At 37.8% G+C, this 26874-nt stretch overlaps 1 protein-coding gene across 1 annotated transcript in view; it reads left to right on the top strand.

Moving 5' to 3' along the window:
* The window catches only part of TENM3 (teneurin transmembrane protein 3), a 347191-nt gene that overhangs the window by 254564 nt on the left and 65753 nt on the right, over nucleotides 1-26874 (top strand). Inside the window, exons 9-14 of the mRNA XM_084205259.1 lie at nucleotides 2880-3094; nucleotides 9550-9760; nucleotides 10282-10383; nucleotides 10529-10723; nucleotides 11992-12192; nucleotides 15070-15255. Coding sequence (XP_084061385.1) covers nucleotides 2880-3094; nucleotides 9550-9760; nucleotides 10282-10383; nucleotides 10529-10723; nucleotides 11992-12192; nucleotides 15070-15255 — 1110 coding nt within the window. The remainder of the gene's footprint in view (nucleotides 1-2879; nucleotides 3095-9549; nucleotides 9761-10281; nucleotides 10384-10528; nucleotides 10724-11991; nucleotides 12193-15069; nucleotides 15256-26874) is intronic.

Below are 26874 nucleotides of genomic sequence, written 5' to 3'. Positions count from 1 at the left end.
CATCCAACCAATATATAAAGCAGGAAAAAAAACTTTCTTAATTTTATTGTAAGAGCTTTTAAAATACAAACCACATAAAGGGATTATTTTTTTATCGACCTTTTTCCATGTTGCCCTTTAAGATTCTCCAAACATTTAAGAGCTTGTGCACTTTTGGCTAACAGAGGCTTCAAAATCAATAGGTTTTGAATAGAAAACTTGATTTAAATGGTTGATGAATGCAGTGTTTGCTTCATTACACAAAAATCCATTTTCCCATTCACAAGGTACATCTGACCTCCTTACCACGGAGATGAAGGAAGCCTCTGCCAGCAATTGACGTCTTGAAAATTTTTCAAGTTATCACAGCTCCAAGTTATAGAAAAGTTACAGTTCAGTTCCCTCCTTTTGTCATTTTTTGTAAGCCTGTGAAACTTCTCCAGTAGGACATTTTCTTCTCATTTCCTTTACCTTCCTGCCTTTTTCTTGTACTTAGATAATCATTATCGCTTCCTGTTTTCTTCTTACTTGTTTTGAATGAAGAGCAAAAAAGGTACTTTATGGTTATGAATATTGGTGCTGCAGTGGCAGCTTTTCATCCCATTGTCTTCTGCATTCAATAGCCAATATACTTTATTTTATAAAATATATTGATGTTTTTGTAGATATTTTATAAACACTTACTGGGTTTTTTCCCTTGATAATTTTTAATTTTTATTAACAAACTAAAACGTGTTATACACTGCCTCAAAAATAAACAGAAATTACAAAGATATAAAATACATTTTTCCTTCCTTAAGTCCCTTAATTGAAGAGAACAGGGTTAATTCCACCCACTTAAAATGCTGTCCTCTCCAGAATATGGTATGTGGTCATTTATCAGCATGCATCAATACTAAACAACAGACAGACCAGAGAGTACACATTTTAAACCACAAAAGAGGCACCAGTTAGGCAGAAGGGAAAGTGTGATGACTAGATGTGAAATGTGAGGAGCGAGGCCCCTGTGCTATCACACTGGTTACTGAAAACTGTAAGGAAGAATCAATGAAGCCTTGATGCAGATATTTTGACGGCTGAACAACTTTCATTAGCACCCTTCTCTAGTCCCCTGGTAATGTCCTGATCCTCTGATTTGGATTTAAGAAATTTCAACCACCTTAATAGTAAATGTGTATGAACATGACATTTCATGTTCTGATTTAAAGCTGCGTGTAGGAACTGTTAGTGTTTAGGAAATGGAAAGGAAATGATGACACACTGAAGATCTTTCTTATGCTCATTGAGAAACAACAGGGAACAAAGAACAATTAACCCCCTAACCTTAGGGTGACAAACAGCTGCTGACAGCTTTGAGAGAGGTGTTGGGATGCTAAAGGGACACGTGGCTACAAAGTAAAACCATATTTTTTCAGTGAAGAACATAGGAGTCCATAGAATTCCATAAGTGTATTATCTGCTGAGTGTTGAACCCCAGAAATAGGCATTCTTGGGAAGTTGGTTCATGTTTTTGAGAAACAGCACTTACTCAAGCTGTCTAGCTCATCTTTTCAGTAGTACAAGGCATTTTTCTTTTGAAATGTACAAATAGGGGAAGTTGCAGATCAATATTGCAAACAAGTGTTTATTGTTTAGTGATTACCTGTCATCAGTGTGTGAATTTGTTCAACACAATATGCTTAAATTTGAAGAAAGAAGTAAAAACCAAATGCTTAAATAAACTGCAATAGTGAATACAGATCCGTCTTCTAGAATAACACATGAATATTACGAAAAGTTAAGTCTAAATTCAGAAAAACATTAGACTCATCCTGAAAAGTGTTTAAAAACTGGTGTCTTTAAGATCAGATATTTCACTGTCTCTTCTCAACAGCACTCTGATCAATGTGATAATCCTGTGAGACATTTTCAGTGACTGCAATGCCGTTGTGACACAGCTCTGATGATGATACAAATTCCCACTCAAGGCCTCTCAGCAGTGCTTCTGTACCTGTTTAATTCAACAGCAGTCTCAGTTCATCTTGGATGCGCAATAAGTGGCGAGGATCAATCTGTGACCTCACCTGGCATTTCAGATTTTAATCTAGTTTTTTGCAGTCTAAATGTTTGCAAAAAGGTTGTGTCAGTTTCTTCCATCAAATGATGAATAATGTAGAATTTGAACGTAAAAGACAAGGCTGAATTGTCAGTTCTTCAGAACACTTGTATGCAAACAAGTGAGCATCACATGAACATGCTTATCACATTCAGATGGATTTAGTTCAATCTTTATAATAGACTAGCTGATGAAAAGAATATGAATTGGTAAAAACGCAGCAAACTCCAAGACTATAATGACAGTTGCATTTTTCTTTGTATTGTTTCACTCAAGCCTCACCTTCATGTGCCAGCTGCTTAAATACAGCATTGCTTGCATATGCAAAGCCAAAAATAGGTAAACAGAGCTGTAGCATTTGTTAGTATTGAATAAATGCTCTGATATTTAATGTAGAAAATATAATATTAGCTGTCTTGACTACCTGTCTTTATGTATCTATTATTCTCAAAATCTCTGCTGCATTTTGCTTTTTCTTTTTTTTTTTTCTTTTTAATGTGAGACTTTATTCTGAGAAACCCCTGTTAAAATGCTAGTGAAAAAAGTATAGGTTAATGTAGATTCTAAACTGTTTCCATAATGCTCCTCCTTAGGGATGCTGCAGCATTTTTAGTATGTAGGTATGTGTGGTATCTTTGCCTTTTTATTTGCAAATCATTGAATTCCTGGGTTCTTCTAGTCAAAAAGGTGTCAGGTAACATTTTTCTTGAGGTAATTGTAAATATTTGAAGATATATATGAAGGACGATTGAAAGCCAGAAAAGAGCACTAATTTTTTGCTCTCCTTACTATTTTAAACCATCAGGAAAATTAGGAGGATTTGCACAAGAAAACAACACTATAGATTCTGGAGAACTTGATATAGGCCGAAGAGCGATACAAGAAGTGCCCCCTGGGATTTTTTGGAGATCACAACTCTTCATTGATCAGCCACAATTTCTAAAATTCAATATATCCCTTCAGAAAGATGCATTGATTGGAGTATATGGTCGAAAAGGCTTACCACCTTCACACACTCAGGTGAGAACTGCTTCTGTTAAAAGTAGCACATTATTGAAAACCATGATCTCATATCTTTTGTATCTCTTTTCTCTCTCAGGATTACATTCTTTTCCATTTTGCTGGTTTTTGTTTATACTGTTTATACTTTATTGATCTCATGTGATGACCAAAATATTGGTAATACTCTGTGTTGGGATCTAGAATGGGGGTACATGGTATTCTTATTTATGAGCTGTTCTATTGCCTAATCAATGATTCTTTAGATATGGAGTTGTTTCATGCAGAATTTATAAGTACTTTTTTTATTCTTTGGTATATTCACATATCTTTAAAAACCTAAGCAAACTAATATAAAATCTTATGGCCACACATAAGGTGTGGTTGAGAGTTCTTACAAACACCACATTAACCAAATTTCCAAACAAGAAGACAAGAAAATACTACAGTATTTACAGCTTGGTGTCTCACTAAATAAAAACATAAAAGAAAAAATATATAGTATGTACCTACAAAGATACTGTGAACTGGGGTTGTAGAAGTGGCAGTCTTCACTTGGCATCTAGTGTCTTGAAATTTTGTTATTAAGTGCACCAGAGGATTTATTCTATTCCAACCCTCAGAAGATTTCTAATGACACCTTTTATTGCATATGGTCAAACTTCCTAGTAACAAAAAACCACTTTTTATCCATAGTGACAGAATAGTTAAAAGTGTAAAAGAATGAACAGTCTTCTGGACTGGCAGGAGAAATAGAAAATCAGTGCCTCAGATGGTATTTTAGCATTAATTGTATTCATATTATTTTAAAGATTTAAGACCCTCCAAGATTAGATTTCTTCCAACACAATATTTGTCCAGCTACTGGCTCAGATCCATTTTTCCACCTGAATAGGTATTTTAGCTCATTTTCTTCTCCCCCATTTGGAGAAACATCTTAGTGACTTTTATTTTGAGCGTATGGGTTTACCATGGACACAAATCTAAGTATAACAACCAAATGGTATAATTGTATCAAAGCTTGACTGATTATGTCTGATACATAGTTCTAGCAGCAAATCCATAGGTGCAAAGTTCGTATATTTTAATTCAGTCCCAATTTTTAAAAATTTTTATTTTCATACTACTGCACTATTTAATTTTTTTTATTATTCTGGTATAACTTTTAAAATATGTACAATATAGAAATATATTACTAATATATTAATAATTATTACACCTACTTAACAGACAAAAACCACAGAGGAAGGGTTAGCAAAACAGATAAAGTCATGGAATGTTCCATTAACTTTATTTTGTAGTTCAGTTTCCATTAAAGTACAAACACTTTATTGAATGCAGAAAGTGCACTCATGTTTACTTAAAAATTTGATCTTCGTAATAATGATTAAATGGATTTCCTTCAGACCTTCACGTATGAACACCCACCCTCAGGCTGACAACAACGACATGAAATTCTAGCGTAAAGAAAATTGATTCAAAAAGTTATCAGCCATTTGAAATAGGGCTTTAGAATACAAATGCCATCTCAATGATAACAGTAACAGGAGTTAGGGGAATACACGTGTGGCAAGAATGAATAAAACTGAAGAAGCTGATCTAGACTATGCATTTATATGAGAAGTTATGCAAGTAAGTACAACTATTAAAAAAATGATCTTTACTTGATTCCTTATCCTGTCAAAAGATTGAAATAGGAGTGCCCTTTATCCAAAAACACAGAGACTACTAAATCCGTTTCCTGTCCTCTGTGTTACACAGACTCTAAGTTCTTACTAACGTTAAAGTATGATACAACAGAAAGAATCATGAGTCCTGCTTGACATTTTGGATATACTGTTCCTAGGATATAGGTCAAGCTCTCTTGTCCTATTTTTGCCTGGTATATAATTAGAGTATTTTTTACAAACCATTGATTGACATTTGGTACAGTGAAAAATTATGGACTTACCAGTGCCCTACTGAACTTAAAAGGCTGCTAAAGCTTCCCAAGGGTACAGGTTTATCAGAATGTTTATATGGCCTTGTACCCATTGATGTCCAGTTTAAGTGTCTGAGATAAAGTATGTATGAATCTCCTGAAAATGCTGTTTCACTAGGCAGATGGGGTTTTATTTGCAACCATGCTCCTTCATGTGAGGAAAAAAAATGGAGTAAAATACATCTTGACAGTTTAGGCCTTTCTCCACCAGAGTCCTAACACCGGACTTTGATGAAGACACAACTCACCCTGGTAAAATACATATTTAACTGAAGCTTATGCAAACAAAATAAGGTATTTTGACAAAAAGACATCTAATGAAATAGAACACTGAGGGGATCACAAGCATAAGTCTATGGCTTGCCTTCATATTTCCCCTAACCCTTATGGCTTGTACCAACAAAAGTTCCTAACTGCAAGCTGGGCGTAGGTAACAGGGACAAACACAACAGCTGATGTTTGGCTTCGCTGCATCCTTCCATTCCACTTCTGTCCCTCACTTCCATCCTGCCCATTAGACAAGGCAGCTCATTCTAAGTGTCACAGGAACGTGGCTAACAAACACATGAATGTCCATGCTGAGTTTGCTCAAGGGCCCCTCTAGCCTTCTGTCTGTGATGGGGGCCATGAGCAGACGCGGAGACATCAATAAAGCAGCATGATAGCATTGTAGTTATTACTGTCCCACAATATGCCTTTGGCCTCCAGAGTTTTAAGGTTGAAGGGCTTTGCTGAGTCAAAGATGCTGTCTGTGATTTGTCAACAAATCTTTGATAGATTCTTTTTTCCTGTGAATTTGCATAGTCACCTTTGAAACTATGGAAGCTTTTAGCATCTGTGACATTTGCAGCAGGGCTTAACTACACATCTCACACTGTGCTCCTCGGTGTGTTTTGAGATAGTAGCTTTTGTTTAACACACTGTTGGTAGTGTTTTGGAAGAGACAGAGCAGAATTTCTCATTAATTTCTTCTTCATACCACCCTTGATTAATGGATCTCTGGTGTTATCAGTGAGTTGTATTTTTTCCAGGCTGTTTTGTCATTCTTTTTATGAAAACTTTTTCAGTCCTTTGTTTATCCTTTTCTGAAAGTTCTCGTGTTTTAATGCAGCCTTTTCAAGGTGTGGAGACCAGAACATAAGAAGTGTTTAAGTATGATGGTTTCATTCAATGCCTTAATGATGCCTGCTTTTTTTTTTAAATTATTGAGCTCATATTTCCATAATCTGTCTACCATAGCTCAAAGAGCTCATCCTACAATGACAAAAGTTGGCTCAAAGCCCATCTTTGGATGTGTAAAGCTAGTGTTGTTTCATGAGGACTTGGAAAAGTAGGATCTCACTCACATGTATCACTTGATGTCTGTGTCTCTTGAATGCTATCTGCCCTTATCTTCTAGTCACAGAATGACAAGTGCTAATAACAAAATTTTATGCAAATGAGCAACTGCTACTTGTTTCTCAAACGTCAGTATTTGAATTTTCAGATCTTACGTTAAATAATAGAGAACTTACTACTTCCTAGACTCTGCCAGCATTTGTAAAGTTGCCTTGTCACCTGTCCTCCCCCAAAATCTTTGCTCATATGCCTGTGATACCCTACATGTATAACCACACAGCACAAGTTTCTTTAGCTCTCTCCTTACAACTCTGGTGTTTCTACCAGTGTCTGTCTTCTCTCCACTGTCACCTTTGACTGTAATGCAAAACTTGACTTTTACATTTGCCACCTTGTTTTCCACTTCTCTCCTTTACCCTTTGCCTGTTTATCCACCTCTTTCTTGTACCCATTTAAAACCTGACAGTGAGTAAGAGGACACTGTAGTCAATATCGGTCCCTAACTGTACAACCTCTGGTGCCAATTATCCTTCTATTGCAGGGGACGTAACAAAAGTATGATAGAAATAAGCTTGGGAGAGATTTCAAGAAGCCTTAGTTTACACCCTTGTCTTGTAATAGGATGAATTGTGTATAAACTATTCCTATAAATCACTGAAAATTCTATTAATTAAACAGTAACAGAATGCAGAAAATTTAACTCTTGTTCTGTCCCATAATCCAAAATAATAGGGATACAGCGTGTAGGAAATGGTTTGATGTATCGTGTTCAGGACAGAATTTTTGGTTGCTTTGCTTTATTCTCTTCAGGTGTCAAAATTAGTCTCAAGCACAGCTACTATTTGTGTGTCACAGACTGATCTGAGATGCATAGTTCTCTTTCTGGGGAATCATAAATAAATCAACCAGAAATAATTGACGGTGGCTGTCCATTCAAAACCCAATCAATGCAAGCCTGAAAGTCTTTGTGACACTTTCTAAAAATGTCAGTTCCATTGCAGCCAGAGAATCAATATGTTTATTTAAAGAGACTTTTAGGAATAAAAAAGAGACTTTGGTTTAAGGCAAAACTGAATGGAATGGTAGGGCAAATCATCAGATTTAGACTCAATGTAAAGGAAATTAATTTATCTTCACGGAAGGAAAATAAAATTGGTGTGGTTTTGCTTATGAAGACAATTGTTTTTCTGGTCTGTTTTTTTTGCCATGTCCCAAATATTTAAAAAAGCAGCCTTTAAAAGGGTTAGTTAAGATCAATTTTTTTTTTTTTTTTTCTGGGGGACAGAATGAACAGTGAATTCCCTTCTGTATGGCTTTTTAAGTGTAGTCTAAAATGGTGTTCTGATAACAGCATACGTCCTTATTACATTACAAATACAAAATCATGAATTGTACTGTGCTTGTCTGCCAACAGTGGACAATAAAGTGGTGTAGCCACTTGTTCCTGTATCAGAAATACAGTTTTAATCTGAAATTGTCCTTCTATAAAAGTGGTCTCTTGCTATATATAAATTACAAAGTCACACCTAATGGTCTATGAATGACCTGTTAAAACTCAGAGCTCCCTGAGCCTTCCCTTTTTAAAAATACTAAAACCACTGGAGAGGCAGGAGTGAAAAAAAGCCAAAATTGTTTCTCTCTCTCTCTCACAAAATAAGATAAATATTTAATACTCTGACAAATGAGAGTGTTGAGTGGTTTTGAATAATTGCTCTCCCAAAGTGATCGCATTCGTTTCCATGTGGTGCAGCGCATGCAGAGCTGCCGAGGCACCGCTTCTGCGCATCCTAATCACATTACGGTCTGTCCTGCTCGTTCAGACAGAGCTGGAAAAGCGTCTCGGGTGTTGACAGAGTCGTATTAACCATGCATTTCCTTCACATCCTGGCTGGTGGGAAGATGATTCTGAATACTGGGGAGGAGCAATCTTACAATACCACTGAATTTTGGCCAGCAATTTCAAGAGAACATAAGTACTTAAACCCTTGTTCCAGGATAAAGGCTATCATATTTTCTTCTGTCTGAGGAGCAGTTTCTGAAGGTCACAAGTCAGGGTGGAAAATCACTGATCCTCTGGTCCTAGGAACTGATCTTACCCCAGCTCAGGTGAATCAGTGGTTCACAGACTGGCCTTTACTTTAAAAGGCCCTGGATGTAATTTCATTTGAGAGAGATCTTCAACGTGTGGAAAGATTGAAGGTTTATGTGCTATAGTTCATATGATAAACATGTGTCACAGTAGAACTGAAACTCTGAATAATCTTAGCAGTAAAAGTAGACACCCTCTGCCACAGGCAAGAACGCTCTTCAATTTTCCTACCTGTTTTATTGTGCTCTATATGTATTGATCTTTACATGTTCAAGATGCAGAAGACTACTTTCAAGCCATGAGAACAGACTCCAGATAGTGTAAAGCCAGTGTAGGGCCTGGAGCAGTTTTAGCTCCAGGTGCCTTAGACCTAGTTAAGGTGCATAAACATGCATAACATGCATAAAAACTTCTGTTGCGAGTTTGCTTGTTTTATCAGCTCAGATGCTGCTACATTTTTCCAAGCCCCATGTTAGTTGTTAAAATACAGTATGTGCTGTCCATTGACCTGAGGTACCATGGGGCTTGGTCAGTTTGTCATTTTTGATAGTTGCAATGTTTTCTGCTTTCCTTCTCCTGTTTTGAGCTTCTGTGATGAGAAGTAAAGCTCTTGCTCTCCTTCCTCAAAAATTCCAGACTGTACAAAAGGGGGATTGAGCAGTTAATCCTTCATCTGGAATTAAATTAAGAAAAGTAGATTATTGGTATTGGATATTATTATTGTTTTTATTAGTCCACATGTATGTAACACAGTTTGAAAGTTAGCTCTCACCTGTAATTAAGGTGCCAGTCATGACTGCAGACTGGTTTCAACTGCTATTTTCTTCCCCCAGTGTATGAAGTGGGTTTATTGGCCACTTTCTACTGAAAAAGTCTTTCTAATAAGCATGAGGACTGGTTGGTAATTTTATTTGAATGCTTAGCAAGGAGCAAAGAAAGAAGAAAGGGTTGGTTTCAGCTCCTGCTTCCCTGCTCCAGAAGGAAACTTGGTCTAAATACAAGCATGTTGTAGGGTGGTGCCATGGTCATGCCATGACCTGTCAAGCTCCATTCTGTGTTTTGTTGCAGTATGACTTTGTGGAGCTCCTGGATGGCAGCCGGCTGATTGCGAGGGAGCAACGCAACCTGCTGGAGTCGGAGCGAGCAGGACGGCAGGCGAGGTCTGTCAGTCTCCACGAGGCAGGTTTTATCCAGTATTTGGATTCTGGCATCTGGCACCTGGCCTTTTATAATGATGGGAAAAATGCAGAGCAGGTGTCTTTTAATACCATAATTATAGGTAAGCATAATCTTTAAAGCTCTTAACAAACACTAGCTTGGGGTCAGGATTTTTAGGAATTTTTAGGAATAGGTTTTCATAGTTAAATGATCTGACTTTTTTTTTTTGCAGGTTTTCCATTTATGTGTTTCTTTTGCTACTCAGAATAAAACACAGAGTATATACTTTAATTTCTTGATCTAAGGTATAAGGGTTTTAATTTCTTAGTCAAAGGCATAAGTACTTCTAGTGAAACAGTGCTTGAAAGGAGGATGCTGTTTTGAAGTATTTGTTAAATGGTACAGGACTGGATTTTAAGTATGGAGCTCATGTAATTTTACACTTATAATTTTAGCCCCTTTTTTGGAGTATAAGATAGTCGGGGCATCTGTAGTAGGAAAGCACAGCTATTCATGCTCTTCAAGCAAAACAAATGTAAACACTTCTCGGAGGGAGAACAAGCTGTCAGTTAGTAGTGGCTCAAATGATAGCTACTTCATGCAGTGGGCACCTGTGAATTATCCTTCTCTTTTTCCTTCTAGAGTCTGTGGTGGAATGCCCCCGAAATTGCCATGGTAACGGTGAATGTGTTTCTGGATCCTGCCATTGTTTTCCTGGGTTTCTGGGCCCCGATTGTTCAAGAGGTAAATCAGCCCAATGCTTTTCTCAAGTCACTTTAAGTGAGCATGGAGAGAAATACATCAGAAAAGCAACAGCTCAGATGTTCTTCTTTATAAAGCTTTGTTGAAGATCTTTATTCTGATTGTTTTGCTGTGTTCTGTTCCACAGCAGCCTGCCCAGTGCTGTGCAGTGGCAATGGGCAGTACTCCAAAGGACGCTGCCTGTGCTACAGTGGCTGGAAGGGCACCGAGTGTGACGTGCCTACGAGTCAGTGCATCGATCCCCAGTGTGGGGGACGGGGCATTTGCATCATGGGCTCTTGTGCCTGCAACTCTGGGTACAAAGGAGAGAACTGTGAAGAAGGTAAATGAGTAAATATTTTTGCCAGCACCAGCTGTTGTTGATCAGGTTAACAGCTGGAACATCTGGCTCTATACATTTTTCTAGATTTAGGTCTTATGCACTAACCCTGTTTCTTCAAAAATTGTTTTACAATACTACAAATCAAGCTTTGGAGTCACTAGTATCACTGAATTCTACAGAATTATTGAACTCTATTTATTCTCAAGTAAGCAGTGGGAAAATTCAAAGTAACATGCATGTAATGTTTTTACTTGCCAGTATATTTGGATTTCATCTGGCTGAAATCAGCTAAGAAGAAAGCACATGAAACACATATGTAGGAAGTCTTATTGAATTTTCCAAGTACAGGGTAATCATTAATTTATTGCATTTGTTAGTAGTCTTTTCCACTGACCAGATTGTGGAAAGTGCTGGTTCAAATGCTTTAGGGGGAAAAATGATGCATTATTCTTGTATTCCAGAGATATGCATAATAATATTCATTCTGGCACTGCAAAATGCGGTTCATTTTCCATTCTGTTTTTTTAGGGAGTAAAAACTGCTGTTTTCTTCCCCAATCAAATTGATTTTATTGATCACCACATACAAAGTAATGCAATTAAGTCTCTGGAATTAAATTTTCAGACCATTGACCCTACAAGTGTAACATTTTATTGAGTCTAATTGCTGAATTAAATCTCATCATCTAAAGCACAAGTGAATGAAGACAGATAGACAGGATGCAACTCATTCATTTCTGAAACAATGTGGGGGTCCTGTATAGCTGTCAAAACTATGTGGTAGTGGATTGGGTTAGTAGTACCAGGGAATGGTGCTGCAGAGAATCCAACACTTACTCCATTATAATTAGGCAGAATCAAGATCAGTTGCCCAAGACCCAAAGCCAGCCTTGCTGTATGTCAGAAAAATGAGCAAACCTTGAAAGATTCTCCATTGATTCAGTGGTAACCTGTAATTGTCTTGATGTCATTTATGTGCATGCACAAAATTTACAGGATCAGAAAGTGGTGTGAAAGGGAGGTGTTCTTGCAAGGAAAATTGCAGCTATGTAAGAAGTGACGACAGAGAGTGATTTACCTTGTAGCCAGAGAAGGCAGGCTGGCACAACGAGATCTTAGTCCATTCTGTCTTTTTTTCATTCATTGCGATGAAAGAACTTCTCAGCCTCAGCATGCTAATGTTTACTTTCAAGATGAGTGCAATGTTGCCTGATTCCTAAGGTCTTGAAATGTGAATGAAACCCACTGATCCTTCTCCTCTCCCTGCAGCGGATTGCTTGGACCCAGCCTGCTCCAGCCACGGTGTGTGCATCCATGGCGAGTGCCACTGCAACCCGGGCTGGGGGGGCAACAACTGTGAAATCCTGAAGACAATGTGCTCTGACCAGTGCTCTGGTCACGGCACCTACCTTCAGGAGAGTGGCAGCTGCACCTGCGACCCCAACTGGACAGGTCCAGATTGCTCCAATGGTAAGAGTTGAAAGCCCTGGCATTTTATAAAATGTTGATGTCTTGAATAGCAGCATTTTAATGACATTACTGTGTTAGGACCTGACCTGCTGAGCTGATTGATCTCTTGGAGTTGACTTCGGCATGAACTGTAAATTGATTCAAAGGTTCAAAATAATTGATGCGTTTGAAGGATTTGAAAATCAATGTATTTGTTTGCATCTTTTAACTGCCTTCATCTGGTAACTTCAGGTATTTCACAAGCAAGCTCAGAATGTTCTTTGCATGATATGGATGTTTCCTAATACATCTTCTTAGAAACTTAAAACTACATTAGTGAAACCAGGGGCATTCACATTTAAGAATCTCTCCACCTAATCTGAGGTAATTTTCCTGAAAAACAGATAGCATTCAAGTTTGAAGGCAAAGGGAATGCAAGAATGAGTCTTAAATAGCTTTTAAGGCAGAGTGCAGGCTGCCAGGGTGGAAGGAGTTGGTAGGAGTGAAGAAGCAGAGGAATTTTTTGAAATACGGAACTGAGCTGATTAAAACCATAGTCTGAGCTTAAAAACAAAAGGAGAAAACTAGAAGTACTAGCACAGAGAGCAGAATCTAAATATTTATAAAGTATGACAGCAGCTTTTTGACAAATACGAGTTTTTAGAATCTTTTTTGGTAGCCACATATCAAAAAAGAAATCATGTCTAACTGTGAGACATGTATTTGTCTAAACCAGTTCATCTAAGAACTCAGACGTTTTGTTAATGAAAACTGAACACATGGGCTGGCTGGGTTTATGCCAACTTATGAATAAATATAACTTTTTCATGAGGAACCATCTTTTTGAAACAAATGTACTTCCTGACCAGGATCTGTGGTACTTCATAATGGTTTATGCATATGGGAGTGATTGAGTTCCAAACATGCAAGAAAAAAGTGACAAAGAGAAGAAAATGTTGTCTTCTGTGAATTTTGTTTAGAAGAAAAAATCCTTTTCTGTTTCTAGCACTAAAAATGGCTATTTGGGTTAGACCCTGTCTAGTTCTCAGGCAAAACATGGATCCCCTATTTACTGACACGTCCTCTGCGCTTCTTTTGATGGCCAGTTATGGTCCATGTTTCATGGCATGATTTGTTAATAAAATAACAAAGAATGTTTCTGATCTCAAATATCTCAAGAGTGTCGGACTCACAAAAGAATGTTTGTAAGAACATGCAGAGATTATTTGCTGAAGCACTGCAAAATGACCTTCAAAGCAGTACAATAAAAAAAGTAAATCTTACCCATAAACATGTTGTTAAGCTGTTAGATGAAGAAAAGAATGAGTTACTTCCATCAGAGGGTTTTATAGGTTTGAAATCAGCAGAGCTTTCCTCTATCTTCATCAGCAGTTTGTCCGTTAATTAGCCCTTCAATTCCACTTCAATTAAATTAACTCTAATTAATAAATTCATTACAAAGATTGACGCACCTTGCTCAAAGCTGGTGTGCTAAAAGCTGATAAACACCTTCACCCTAATGAAAAATTGATTAGATTGAAGAGAAATAAACCTTTCTTTCTTGGAGCTGCAGTGACGTTTTGTGACTCTGAAGTTAATCAAACCATCTTGCATCTTTTAATCAAAAATTTAATTCAAAGTAGATATAAAATGCTATATAGTTGGTGAGGGGGGAAAGGAGGGGGAAATTACAGCTGTCTTTCTCCATTAAGGTCTTGGGCTGTTTCTTTCAGGAAATGTCACAGCTCCTTGATACTGTGTTTAATGTTCTGCAGCACTTTGAGACAGCAGAGAGAAAAACACTGTTAATCAGGAAACTGGAAACCTTTCTTGCACTGAATGCAAGTTTCTTTTGCTATTAAAAATGATTTTGATCTTTTATTACTGAACTACTTGCTGTCTTTTACAAGAAAAAAAAAAACTAAATATAGTATTTCTATGAACCATCCATGGCTACAGCCAGCTGTGTGCCAAGGAACTAAAACATCCCTCAGGCTGTATTGCATCTCTTTGTTTTTCTGTTTTCTGCTTAGCAGAAGTAAAGTTTGCTGGAGTCTGACTAAATGAACCAAAATTGTAAATGCAAAATCTGGCAGTGTAAATTATCATCTTGCATTAGCTGAGACTTAATATGTGTTGTTTGGCCTCTGACTACCTTTGGCTATTAACATATTTTTCAATTATTCCATCAGATACAAGATCCCGTTACTATATGTAAATGACAAGTTAAATTGCTGTATGTTGATTTATTTTTTTAACAAATTATTATTGAAACCAGACTGTTCATAGCTGTCACTGATACAAATTTACTGAAAGTAAAAGAGTAAAATGATCTTTTATACTTTACAGATGTGTCAGTGTGTCAGCATAGTGCTAATTTGTCTCACTAAGGGTGATTCTTTATAATGAAAAATGTGTCAGTAATGGCACATTTCCACTTTGAAGGAAAGCAGGGAGAAGAGTATGGAGGGAAAACCTTGCCAATTTGAGCTTCGTCATACTCGATTTTCACTCACCACAGACAGTGATCTAGGTATACCTTACATTTCATCCCTGTGAGTACAGTGTAACTTCTGGGAGGTATGAGTGCCATATAATCTAGGATACAAAAGACTCTTAAGACATATGTGACCACAAAGAAGCATGCTTGAAAACTACCGCAAGCTAGCAAAAGAGCTGTGAACACTTAAACATTACTTAAATCTGCCAGCTAACTAAAAGAGCATTAGCAAAGAGATACAACTCTGTACTCTCTGTTCTTTTGAATCGTAAGTGAAAATGTCTTTCCCAGTAAATTCCTTTGATTTAGCTTTTAAAGATTTTGCCTTTCTTATTCTTCCCACGTTGAATTAAAATGTAGCGCTTCTAACTGCGGCGTTCCCTCTCTTCCCCCCGCAGAGATGTGTTCGGCGGACTGCGGCGCGCACGGCGTGTGCGTGGGCGGCGCGTGTCGCTGCGAGGAGGGCTGGACGGGCGCCGCCTGCAGCCAGCGCGCCTGCCACCCGCGCTGCGCCGAGCACGGCACCTGCAAGGACGGCAAGTGCGAGTGCAGCCAGGGATGGAACGGAGAGCACTGTACCATTGGTAGGCTGCCTGTGCTTTACCCTGTCCTCGCTGCGAAACGCAAACAGCCGGCGCTGCTGGCCGCAACCGAATGAGAAGTGTGTTGCTTTGAAGAATGTTTCTTCAAAGCGAATATTTGCATGTGTCAGTCTGTGAAAATGAATTGATATTTTGAGAAAGGAAATGGTTATATAATGGCTGATTAGTTCTTCAGACCTAGTTTGCCAAGAAGAGAAGATGGAAGAATTTCCTCTTCAATCTTTTCCCTTTAACTGCCTTTCACTGAGGGAGTGGTTACTTTTATTTTGAATGGTAAATATACTATTTGATTTGTGCTTTTCTATTTTTATGTGATAGCTTTATGTCTTTTGAAAATGAAGCTTCCTATTGTTTTTCTTTCTTTTTTCCTCTCTTAAGGAGAAGAAGCACTAAAAAGTGACTTGCCTACACAAAAATGTCACTTCCACCGTGTAAAAAATGTGATCTAACTCCCCAAAATTATCTTGTTGTCAACATAATGTTCTATTTTAGAATACTATCAAAGTTCTTACTTGTCAATAACGTAACGGCAGTTTAATACAGCTGATTGGGAAGAAGCCATCCTTAGTACAGCTTCTGTGTTTCTATAAGCAAGTTAGTTCTAGTGCCGGAAAACCTTTGGAAGTTACTATACCGTTACCAAAGGAGCTTTTTGTACCCAATCATTTATAGTCCTGTATAGAGCAGGATATCCTTCCCCACTACATAGGCTTTGACAGTGAGCTAGCATGAGAAATCATGCATGTAAATAGAAGGACTAAGAAAACATGGAGCTATAGTGCTAAGAAACTCCCTTCTGCACTAATGCCCCTTCGTGCAAGACACTGCAGGTCTGTAACAGTGGAGTAGAGTCCTATCCAAACAATTTATATCTTGGCAGAGCCACATAGAAAAACTTCTGCATGGCAACAGGTAGGAAGCGCAGGCAGAGGAACTGGCAATGCTCTGCATATAAGAGATGGCTAGTTTGTACTTTGGTGAGCAGAGAGCTTTGCATGAAGCTCATTAGAGGCTGTGCCAGGACTGTGAAGTTTTTATGGGGCACATCTCCCAAGTATGAGAAGCATCATGGCTAAGCACTTTGAGGTGGGTTGAATTGGCAACAAAGAGCCTCAGGTCAGACAAAGGCTGAGTGATGAGGAAATCATGGATAATCTGAATAATCAAAAAAAAGTCCAATAAGTAAAAAATCCCACATGGTCCTGTGTTTGGGTAGATGGAGAAGAGATGGTTAAAAGAGGTGATGTAGCTGAAGCAACAGGATAGGACAGTAAGTCTGACCGCAGTGCCGCTGATGGATGTGAATGTAGCATGATTTGCTTTTGCCACAAGCTAAAAAGAGCCTGGAGAATTTTAACTTTCATGGAAGTTTTGGAAGGGCTCTAACTCTGAATGTGTTAGCACAGCTAAGCCGTAACAGGGACGTGAATATCTAGAAAATAGCAAAACCCAAGCTGTGCTCCCAGGTATTTTACAGCCCTGGCTGAGGGGCAGGTGGTGGTGCTGTAAGAGAATCAGTGGTAAGAGCTTTGAGGGCAGGGAAAATGAGGGCCTATTACAGCAGTGTTAATTAATACCCACGTCATTGTGCCCAGAAGATGGGGCAAGGTTTTCTTTTTTAGAAGGGACTCAGGTGTGAAAGTAATAAGATTGACTTCAGAATTATTTTTTACAGCAATCACAATTGATTTTTAAAGGTTGGTTGGTTGGTTTGGGGTTTTTGTTATTTACTAATGAAATTGCTCGAACATATGAGGGAGAGGTAATCAAGATGCATCTGCAGAATCCCAGGGAGAATCAATAGGGTTAATGTTTTTTGAGGAGCTTCCAGAAAACATGCTGACAAAGAGAGTATAGGGGTGGGGAGAGAACTGCTTTCTGAACAATAAAAGAAAGTAAATATTTAGAAGTCGGATAAAGCCTTTCCCTTGACTGCTTTAACTTGCCAACGAGCAATTACTCAGCAGATCACTCTGCTGTTGGTCTCACTGACCTTGGCAGCATTTCAAGGGTTGTAGTTATAAACGGATGAACTGCTCTTGAACAATTTTTCCAACATATTAAGCACAAACAAGTTTTTCCTCAGCACTGAGCAAGCAGGTCTGTCTTCCCACCTGTTTATTCTTTAAATGGGTGTTTACTTTCTGGCTGCTGCTGTAAAGATAGTTTGATTTGTTTATATTGCCCTTACAGCCTCCAAGGCAAGTAAGGAGGTACAGGCTTTAGCCTGCTCTTACTTTTTTTTTTTTAGACCTGTTTCTTTCCATGTTACAGAGAATCCAGGTCATTTTATTGCTCATTTCCAACAGTATTTCGACTTAGTAGGGGAAAAATTGCTGCCTCCTAGCTTGGCAGATGAAGAGTCAATTTGCTTTTCTCACATCTACCCTACAGGAGGTAGTAGCTCTTTCTGAGCAACAAATTTCAAAACACAAGGGACTTCAGAATGGTTCTCTATGCAAACCAATTTTTTATTGTCACCCTCCATATGTAATCCAGGCATTTTATGCTACCTACAACTCTCTACTTAGTAGCAGAATATTTGCATAATTTGTGTTATGTGTATGAAAGAAGCCTACTCACTCCCCCTTTATATGTCTAAAAATAAACAATTGCACCCTTCTTATTTCTAAAAGTCATTAACCGTTTAGCTGAGGTACTGTGAAGTATTTTAGAAATGCAAATGTGTTTCTTTGTTGCAGCTATTAGCTGGAAGCCTTATGAGGTGCAGCAGCCAAAATTAACAGCTTCTTTGAGAAAGGAATATTGCAAAGAAACTGTAAATCTTAAGGGCAAATCACTTTACTCACTTTTTGTGAAAGGAACAGCCCTCCAGACCTCTGGCTGGATGTTCAAAATGGGGCAGATGTGTATGCATTGTAAGTTGACATGTGTTAAAACATAGCATGAAGGAAGAAACCAGACCTGTCTCCTTATCAAAGCAAGGTAGTCCTTAGTTGTATTTCTGTTAATATCATTTAAATCTTAGATTGCTTCTTGAGTTATGCTGATTTTTACATATACTTCAAAATATTTAAATGGAATTTAGTCAGAGGAAATTCTAATTACTCTAAACTGCCAGATACCTATTTCATTGATTTTTAAAAATTTATTTCAATACTTCCAGATGTTGGAAAGAAAAAATGTAGATGATTGCAAAGGTTTGCTTTTTTTTGTTTAGAAAAAAATTCAGACATCTGCTTATCTGGGCTCAACCTCGGGGTTTCCCTAAGGCTGAAGATTGCAGGACTGGATTGGAGAAATAATATACATATGTATTTTATATACTTTCATTTGTGATAGAGAACAGAGTAGAGTAAATAAAGCAGGGAGGAGGGGAGGTCTCTTTGGTTGAAGCAATGTGTATAGTAAGGTGGACAAGACTGTTTAGACTAATGCAGTAAACCTGCTGTCTGTTGCTGATATCCACTGTTCTGTTCTGGGCCTTTGGCACAGAGTAGTGCAACTTCCATACCTCACCTGATGTCAGCCACCCTTGTGAGCCACTGCCTTTGCTCTGAATGCATCCTTCCACATATTTATATCAAAGATGTTCAGAGATAAGTACATGCTCAGCATTTTGATGAATGACTCTAATAGGAATTAGCAAAACTCAAAACTTGGTGCTATTGTTTAGCATCTTAGAGGTTTGAGCTAAATATAGGCAATGTATGTTTCAAGTACTAAACAATTTAAGGCGCCTAAGTTGCTTATAATCTCTTCCCTCTAGAGAACTGTAGTAGTAAAATCATAGGATCGTGGAATAGTTTGGATTGGAAGGGACTTTTAGAGGTCAACCCCCCCTTGCAGGAAGCAGCGTCATCTTCAACTAGATTTGCTCAGAGCCACAGGTGCTGAGAGCCTCATCCAGCCTGTCCTTTAATGTTTCTAGGGCATTCACCACCTCTTTGGGCAGCTTGTTCCAGTGTTCCATCACCCAATTGAACAAAACTTCCTTAAGTCTAGCTTGAATCTATCCTCTTTTACTTTAAAACCATTACTTGGCCTCGTCCTGTCACAACAGGCACTGCTAAAATGTTTTCATGTCATGTTTTACAATTTCCTGTATCCCCATGAGAACGGGTTAAATCAACAGTTCGCTGCAGAGCTATGGAAACTCACCTGTCAATTGTTTATTTGGTCTGCAAGTGACATTCATGGGTCTGAGGTGAGCATCCTTGTATTATTTTTTGAAGCTCAACCTGCATCTCAATGGGATACAAGACAGCAGATGCACAGCTGGTGCCCAGGTGATGGCCTGGATGAAAATCTGCTGTGTAATTAAGTTTTCATAACCGAGTTGTGCTAAAGTATGTTTTTTTTTCCTTTCTGTCCTGGCTTGCAATGAGTTCAGTGACCCTCTCCTGTCTGAGTAGTTGTTTTGTGAGATTGGAACAGATAATATTTCAGAAAGTCTATCTTTTGTGATATAACTGTCATGTACCATGTGTATATAAGGTAACTGTCATAGGAAGCCCATAAATATGAATACTTTTCCAGCTGCTTTTCCATTAAACTCTGTTAGCTGAATGAAATTAGTAAATAATTATGTTGGTGGGGAACCTGCTATATTGATGTGCTGTGAAACAACTCACTTTTACAATGCAGCCTAATTTTTTCTATAGACTAAATTAGTTTTATCATAATCTAAATTGCAAATTTGCCAATTTGCATTAAAACTATGCCTTCTTGTTCAGAATTGTCAACACCTCTTTTTTAAAAGTCTTTAACATTAAGCATGGGTGGGTACGACCATCTGTTTATAAAGCTTGCCTGCAGCTCCATTACTTAACACAAGACAGGTTACAGCTGTTTAATTGTTATCATGTTGAACGATTATCTTTCAATCCAAAATTAATATTTGTATACGTACGCATGGAAAGCATATCGCTAAACATAAATGAGCAAATGTGGATTAATGTCATTAAGCATTCATATTAATCCCTCAGGAGGGCTCAAGTTGGCATCATGGTACTTCCATGCTACTTTTGAGTGCCACATGAGGCTGCTTTACCTGGTGTGCAGAACTGAAAATCAAAGCCAGTGGTGGTTCACTGAGAAGTGTGCAGCTTATGTTTATATTATAGTGACAACTGGGATCTAATTGGTTTATTTTCTAAGAATTTCCCCTAAAATTTAGTTGAGAAAAATAATTCAAAGGAACAGCAATTTATTTTAACCTTTTCCTTTGCATGAAAAACAATAGCATGACATTCAAATCAATCAAACCAAAAAACTAAATTTTCCTCAGCAAGGAATTTCTAGTTTCATTTCTTTTGGCCAGAAAATCGGGAATATCATCTGGTTTAGATATTCAGAGTTATTTAAAAAATAAGTCTAGAGCACTTTCCCATAAATGTGTTTCCATTAGCACAGAGTGTTCTGGTGACTGATTAAAATGGTTTTCTGACTGGGGACAGACATGAAGGCATCAGTGTGCTGGTTTTCCATGTGGCCACAATCAGATCAGCATAAGCACTGAAGTACAGCAAGTGTTGAGGAATGCTGAGACAGAATCTCCTCCAATAAGTTAGATGGCCTGCACCTGTTCCCTTCAGCATCTGTTTAGTTTGGGGCTCCTTATACTACAGATTTCAAATATGACTGCAGGGAAATGACACTTTATCTCTGTGTAAAGATCAGAGAGCAAGTAAAGACAAATGTGTTCCTTCAGTTAATTAAATGAAATGCTTATAGAAAACGTGATATGGCTGTATATCATTACGCTATACATTTTTGACACATGGGCTTGACAGAGTAAGTCATGAACCAGTTTGAGGGCTTGATCTGTCTTCTCTACATTTGCACATTAGCAGCACAGATAATCAGTACTATGATGGCCACTGTCATTTCAGTGCTGATGCTAGTTGCCAAGCATGGCCCACTTTTCTTGGAAGTTTAATTCCTGACGATATTCACATTTCAGAGCTGTTTAATGTGTCACATGTTTATTGTACCTTATTGCATGCACGGGAATTTTTCCTAAATTTTATTATTATTTTGAAGATTTTTGTCCCTCAAATTGGAATAATTACTTCTGTATGGATATATTCTGTAATTATCAAAATTCCTAAATTTGTGATTTCCTTTAGTTATGGGTTCATGGAATCATACCTGAATACAAGTTTCATCTTAAAAAATAAGATTGAAGGTATGACCTTTGACAAACAGTTTTTATCAGATAAAATCAATCAAATATTCAAAACCAATTGTATCCAGTATCAATTAGTTCACCACTGTATTGTGAGTGAAACCCTACTTTCAAAACACCTGACTGCTTTGCAGTTGGGATTTTACAACAATATTTATTCCTACACCCTCAATGCAAAAAGCCTGCGAGGAAGAGATGATGACTTTCTTGGCATCCAGAGGACTGATAATCACAGTTTAACAAGACTTCATTAAATTTAGAACAAATTTGGGGTTTATATTTCATGTGCCTAAAGGGCATGTTATTAAATTGCCAGACCAAGCTTTGAATATGCCAAATATCTGTACGTTTGCTAACCATAAAAATACTCAATACTCAGGTGAACTTAAGATGGAGCATGCATTTTTGGAGCTATGAAAAAAAGTGAGTTATTGGTCAGGCCTTAACACATTTCAAGACCAAGTATCTCAAATACAAATTAACTGTTAGCATACTTTAAATTGCTAATTGGTTAATTTGCATTTAAATGAGGACCACATGTGAAGTTCAAGTTAGGCACATTTTCAGAAAGCAGCAGAATCCTCTGAGACTGTGAAGAATTTTTAAGCCTGTTGTGAAGCTTCTTTGAGCTGAAGTGGCCAGAGTAAGTGCTTTTGTGCATTGTATTGTTGCATGCTGGTCAGACCACATTCCCTAAATACTTTCAGTCAGGGAGAAAGATGGAAACTATAATGCTTCCCATCCTGATCCATGCCCTAATATGTTTTCAAGCTAAATTTATCTTCATGCTGTTCTTAATGTGAGTGTCAGGTTTTTACCTGTATCTGAGGCAGGTCTTCACAAGTTTGTTAATTCAAATCAACTTTTTCAGCCTGTACATGTGGGATAATTTTAACCCCCTAATGGTATATACCCTTTCTTCTAAATCCTCTTCCAGCTAAACTAATATCAAGTAGGAAACAGCACTGCTCATGCCCTTACTTGTAGTCCCAAATTTCATATATCTACTTCATCCTTAAAAATAACTGAACCTTTTATTATAATACATATGTAGCTTTCCAATAATATTGTTTAGAGATCTTACTTTACAGTAAAATTGGGATGGTCACCAGAGCAAAAATCTAAAGGATAACGGGCTTATGTGCCTTTGTATACAAATCTCATAAATGATTGCTGCAAAGAACAGTTGCAATTTTGGCAAGGGATAAACTGCAGTATTTGAAATTCATAAATGATTAAAAAGATATGAGTTCAGGGTGACAACAGTGTTTTGGCCGTTGTAAGGAGGGAAAAAAACCCACAATTGTGTGAAACTATAATTCCATCCATGTGGTCTCCTTTACAAGAAGGGCAAAGGGAAATTTTGGCGTAGAAAAGTATCAAAAGGGGAAAATGTTTGTAATCCTCCTCTATTGGCAGCAATGCTCTGAACATATGGTCTGTCTAAGACAAGGTTCTTACAAACTCAGAGAATGGATGATGACTATGAGCTGCTTGCAGTTGAAGAACATGTGCTTTCAGTACTGTTCAGTGATGAATAGAAAGAATTGCATTTGCAAATGATACCAAAGCCTGCTGCCCCCAAGCACTTTGGAAGACAGGACAAGAATTTAAAATTACTTCAACAAATAGCACAGACTATGCAGAGAAATAAGGTGCAATTCAACAAATGCTGGCTTCTATCCTTCAGAATAATCAGCTGTACAAATCCAAGTTAGGAAGCAGTTTGCCAGGCAGAAAACACTGTAGGAGATATTGAATTTGACACGAGCAAACCTTTCTAAAGGCAGGCTACAACAGTAGCTTTAAAATTTTCTGAATTCTGGACTTACATTCTGTACATTTTTGGTAGAGGCATGGAACTCCTCTGAATTTGCATATGGATGCATGCTTCTTTTAGTCATTCTTTGGGAGGGAAGGCGGTTGCCTAAAGGAATTAGTATGGAATTCCTTAGGATAAGAAATGCTGGGTTTAAATATTAGAAGTGTTATTTGGGGTTTTATGTTCAAAAGGTGGTATAATTGTCAAAATAGTTAAGCTGTGGCTGTGTGGAAATGAGAGGAAATAAGGGTGATCTGGTAGCCATGTCAGGAGGAGTAAACCACTGTGGACTGAGTCTTGAGTAGATTAGAAAAGTCAGACCAAAACTGTCAGATCAGAACTGAGTTTTGTACCAGTTCCCCCCAAACAAGCACCAAAACTTGTTTAAAAACTGCATTCTCCCTAAAGCTTGCAGTAAGGTTTCTCTTCTGCTGGCAAGTGCCTGTGAAACCACGGATCAAGTGTGTGCCTCACCCCTTGCCACTGCTTGGCTGCACAGGGAGTAAAAAGTAATGTTCATAAGAAAAGACTGATGCACAGGATGAACTGGTTAAGGATGATTTTGAAGACCTGGATTCCACCCTTGATTCTAACATGTATTTGATGTTAGGTGCTCACAAGTGCAGACTGTAAAGAAGTCCTCTCTGACTGTTCTTCACTTCTGGGAGCAAGATTTGCACGTGTGATTTGCTTAAAATGTTGGTTCGTGTATGAAATACTATATAATTCTAAGTATTCCAGAAAATCATATCATAGGTGCTTGTAGTCAAGTGAATGGAAATTTCTCACTCTGATGTTTCCATGCTTTAGTTACTGGTAAAATGAGGTAAGAACACCAGTTCCCTTCACACCAGTAGTATGAAGATAGTGTGCTGAATAATTGTGACTTAGGGAGGAAGGTGATAGGAAAGTGTGAAAGAGAACTGTTGCTTCTTTTTTTAGGTTAGCATAGTGTGCCTGCTACTTGGGCATCAGCTGTTTGTTGTTTATGAGAGAATGAGTGCTGAATGAGGACTGTGCACATTCACAAGGGAAGAAGTGTATAAAACTTGCACATGTAGCCAAAAACTCATCCCTGCCTAAATTTCGGATGCTTGACATGGCCCCTGTCATGGTATTCTTCTGATATGTTCAGGGTTTTTTGGCATATGGATTGTAAACAAAGTTTTATACAAATACTAAGAATGAATGAAAATAAGTGAAGAACTTTCTACCTTTAAACAAACAGATAAATGTGTGGAAAGCTTAAGGGAAACAATATGGTAACAACATAGCATAGTTTGCTTACCGTCAGTTTTTATTCCAAGAAAAACCTGCTGTCTCCCTGTATGACACTTGGTGCAAGGTTATGTGGAAGTGTAAACATGACTGATGCAAGGTATGTCCTTCACATGTTCCTGTAGAGGTTGGTATCTGAGAGCATGAAGTTAGTGTGAGCAGCAGAGATCCTTATGCAGTCACTCACCAGGCAATGGGAAATGCAGTATGGAGTTGAGAGGGATGAGGAGAGGAAGCAAAACAGAGCTTGCTCTGAGAAGAGCAGAACAGAGTTCTTTGGTTCGCTTTTCTCTTTCTATTTTCTCCTTCTGCTTTCTTTTGGAGGAAGAAGTGGTAATGCAGTAAGGAAGAGAGAGAGCTGATTGTATTAGAGGGGAGGAGGCAGGGGTTTGACTCACATTTTCAAGGTGTTGAAAGTAAAAAAAAACACTTTTAAAAAACCTAATTTTTTATTTAGGCTGACCTAGGTAAATATGACTTTGGTCATGTTCCTTTGTGGTTTTGCTTCATGTCTAGTGGTGCTATGAGGTTAAGTCTGCTCTTACAGCAAATTCATGACTCAAGCTATTGAGTTGACACTGCAACAGGCTTATATATACACCCAAAAACATGGGGCATGTTACTGTCTAGTGTACAGGTTACAAAGATTATGATGGGTGCAGATATCTGATGGAGAGTAATGATTTAAACTAACAGAGATATAAATTCACTGTACAGCATTTAGAAGCATGTCACCATTTGTCCCAAATGACAGAATAATCAGAATAAAGCGGTGCTGTAAGGACCAATTAAGGAACATCAAATCAATGATGTGACTCATGCTGGTTTAAAAAGGAGCTGATTGGAATAAATAGATTTAATATGTACTTTTATTCTTAGGCTATTTTGTCATACCTGGAGGAAGCAGTATATGAGTAGGGAAGACACTGACTTACATCTCTGATAGGAAACTAATGGGAGACGTAAAATAAATGTTTTTAAAAGTCAGGATTCTGACTGGTTAAGAAATATGCTGTCTTAAGTGTGAATTTGCCTGACTGTTACAGTTTCTTTGTAAAATCATTTCTCTGCCACATATTTATATAAATACCCACACAGATTGATGGCATAGTTTCTGTTTTATTTTGTATGAATTCTGAATGCCACTTAGATCTTCTTGGGCTTTGAGTAGCCTTAAAAATGTACAAATCTTATATCTTAATTTTTGGGTTTTTTTTCACTTGGAGTTATACTAAGTCCTTCTACTTCTGAAGATAATAGCAAAATTTAAATGGCACAGTCTTAATCTCTGCAAGAAAACTCTTGTAGGTATATTGTCTCTTCTGTAATTAGACTTTTTAAGGATGTAAGATAACCTTTATGTGCCAGATGTGTAAATATCTTGCCAAGGAGAGCCTGCTGAGATGCTCCATCCTACTGAAGTGCTCCAAATCCCCCCTGGAATTCTCAATACAGAGGGGGGAAAAGAATTGTATTTTGTATTTCCACACAGGTTCATTCCTCTTTCAGTTGCCGTGCTGTGAAGGCAGCATGGCTAGATAAACTTCACTGCAAAGTTATACAGATTTTGGTCATTAATTTTCTGCTTTGTTGTTTTTCTACAGTACTGCATATTAGCCAAAACTGTTTCTAACATTGTCCTTAATGTCAGCTGACCATGAGTAAAAGGATGCTGGAAGGTAGAACTCTTTTTCTGAGAAATACAGTTTTGTGGTTTGGAGCTGACTTCTTATAAGACTGCTGGATAAAAAAGAAAATCTTAAAAGAGCATTTTCTCAATCTCTCTTGTGTTTGGGAGGTTTTTGGGGGTTTTGGTTTGGTTTGGGGGTTTTGTTGTTGTTGTTTTGTTGTTGTTTGCTTGTTTGGGGTTTTTTAATGAAGATTGGATTCTGAAAATAAATAGTGTAGGGAGCTTGGGATTGCAGGGACTATTTTCAATTGCCTAGGAGGTTTTTTATGTATGTTCTGTTATTCTGTTACCTATCCTTACACTTGTAGAGGCATTTAATGTTTTACTGGTGGATAGATGACAGACCTGATTGCTTTCATTTTATGAAATAGAGCTTGATTTTTCCTCCACACTTACTACACCATGTTTTAAGCTGCGTAGGAACAAGGGGAATTATACTGGATGAGTAAAAGAATTTGATCCACCCTGAAATGTAGCTGTATCATATTTCTTTTTGTTTGTGGTTAATATGAAAAGCTACCTAGTTTGTTGCTGCTGCTCTAAATGTTCTGTAATTGATGTTTGCATCTTACTTTGTCTTGCATTAACCTTACTATTATAGGGGAAAAACAGAAAAAAAAAAGCTGTGTAGTGGACACCTGACACTTTCTTCAAGAAAAA

The sequence above is a fragment of the Fringilla coelebs genome, assembly GCF_963513975.1.
Source record: "Fringilla coelebs genome assembly, chromosome: 4".
NCBI lineage: Eukaryota > Metazoa > Chordata > Aves > Passeriformes > Fringillidae > Fringilla > Fringilla coelebs.
This window is presented reverse-complemented; position numbering and strand designations above follow the sequence as displayed.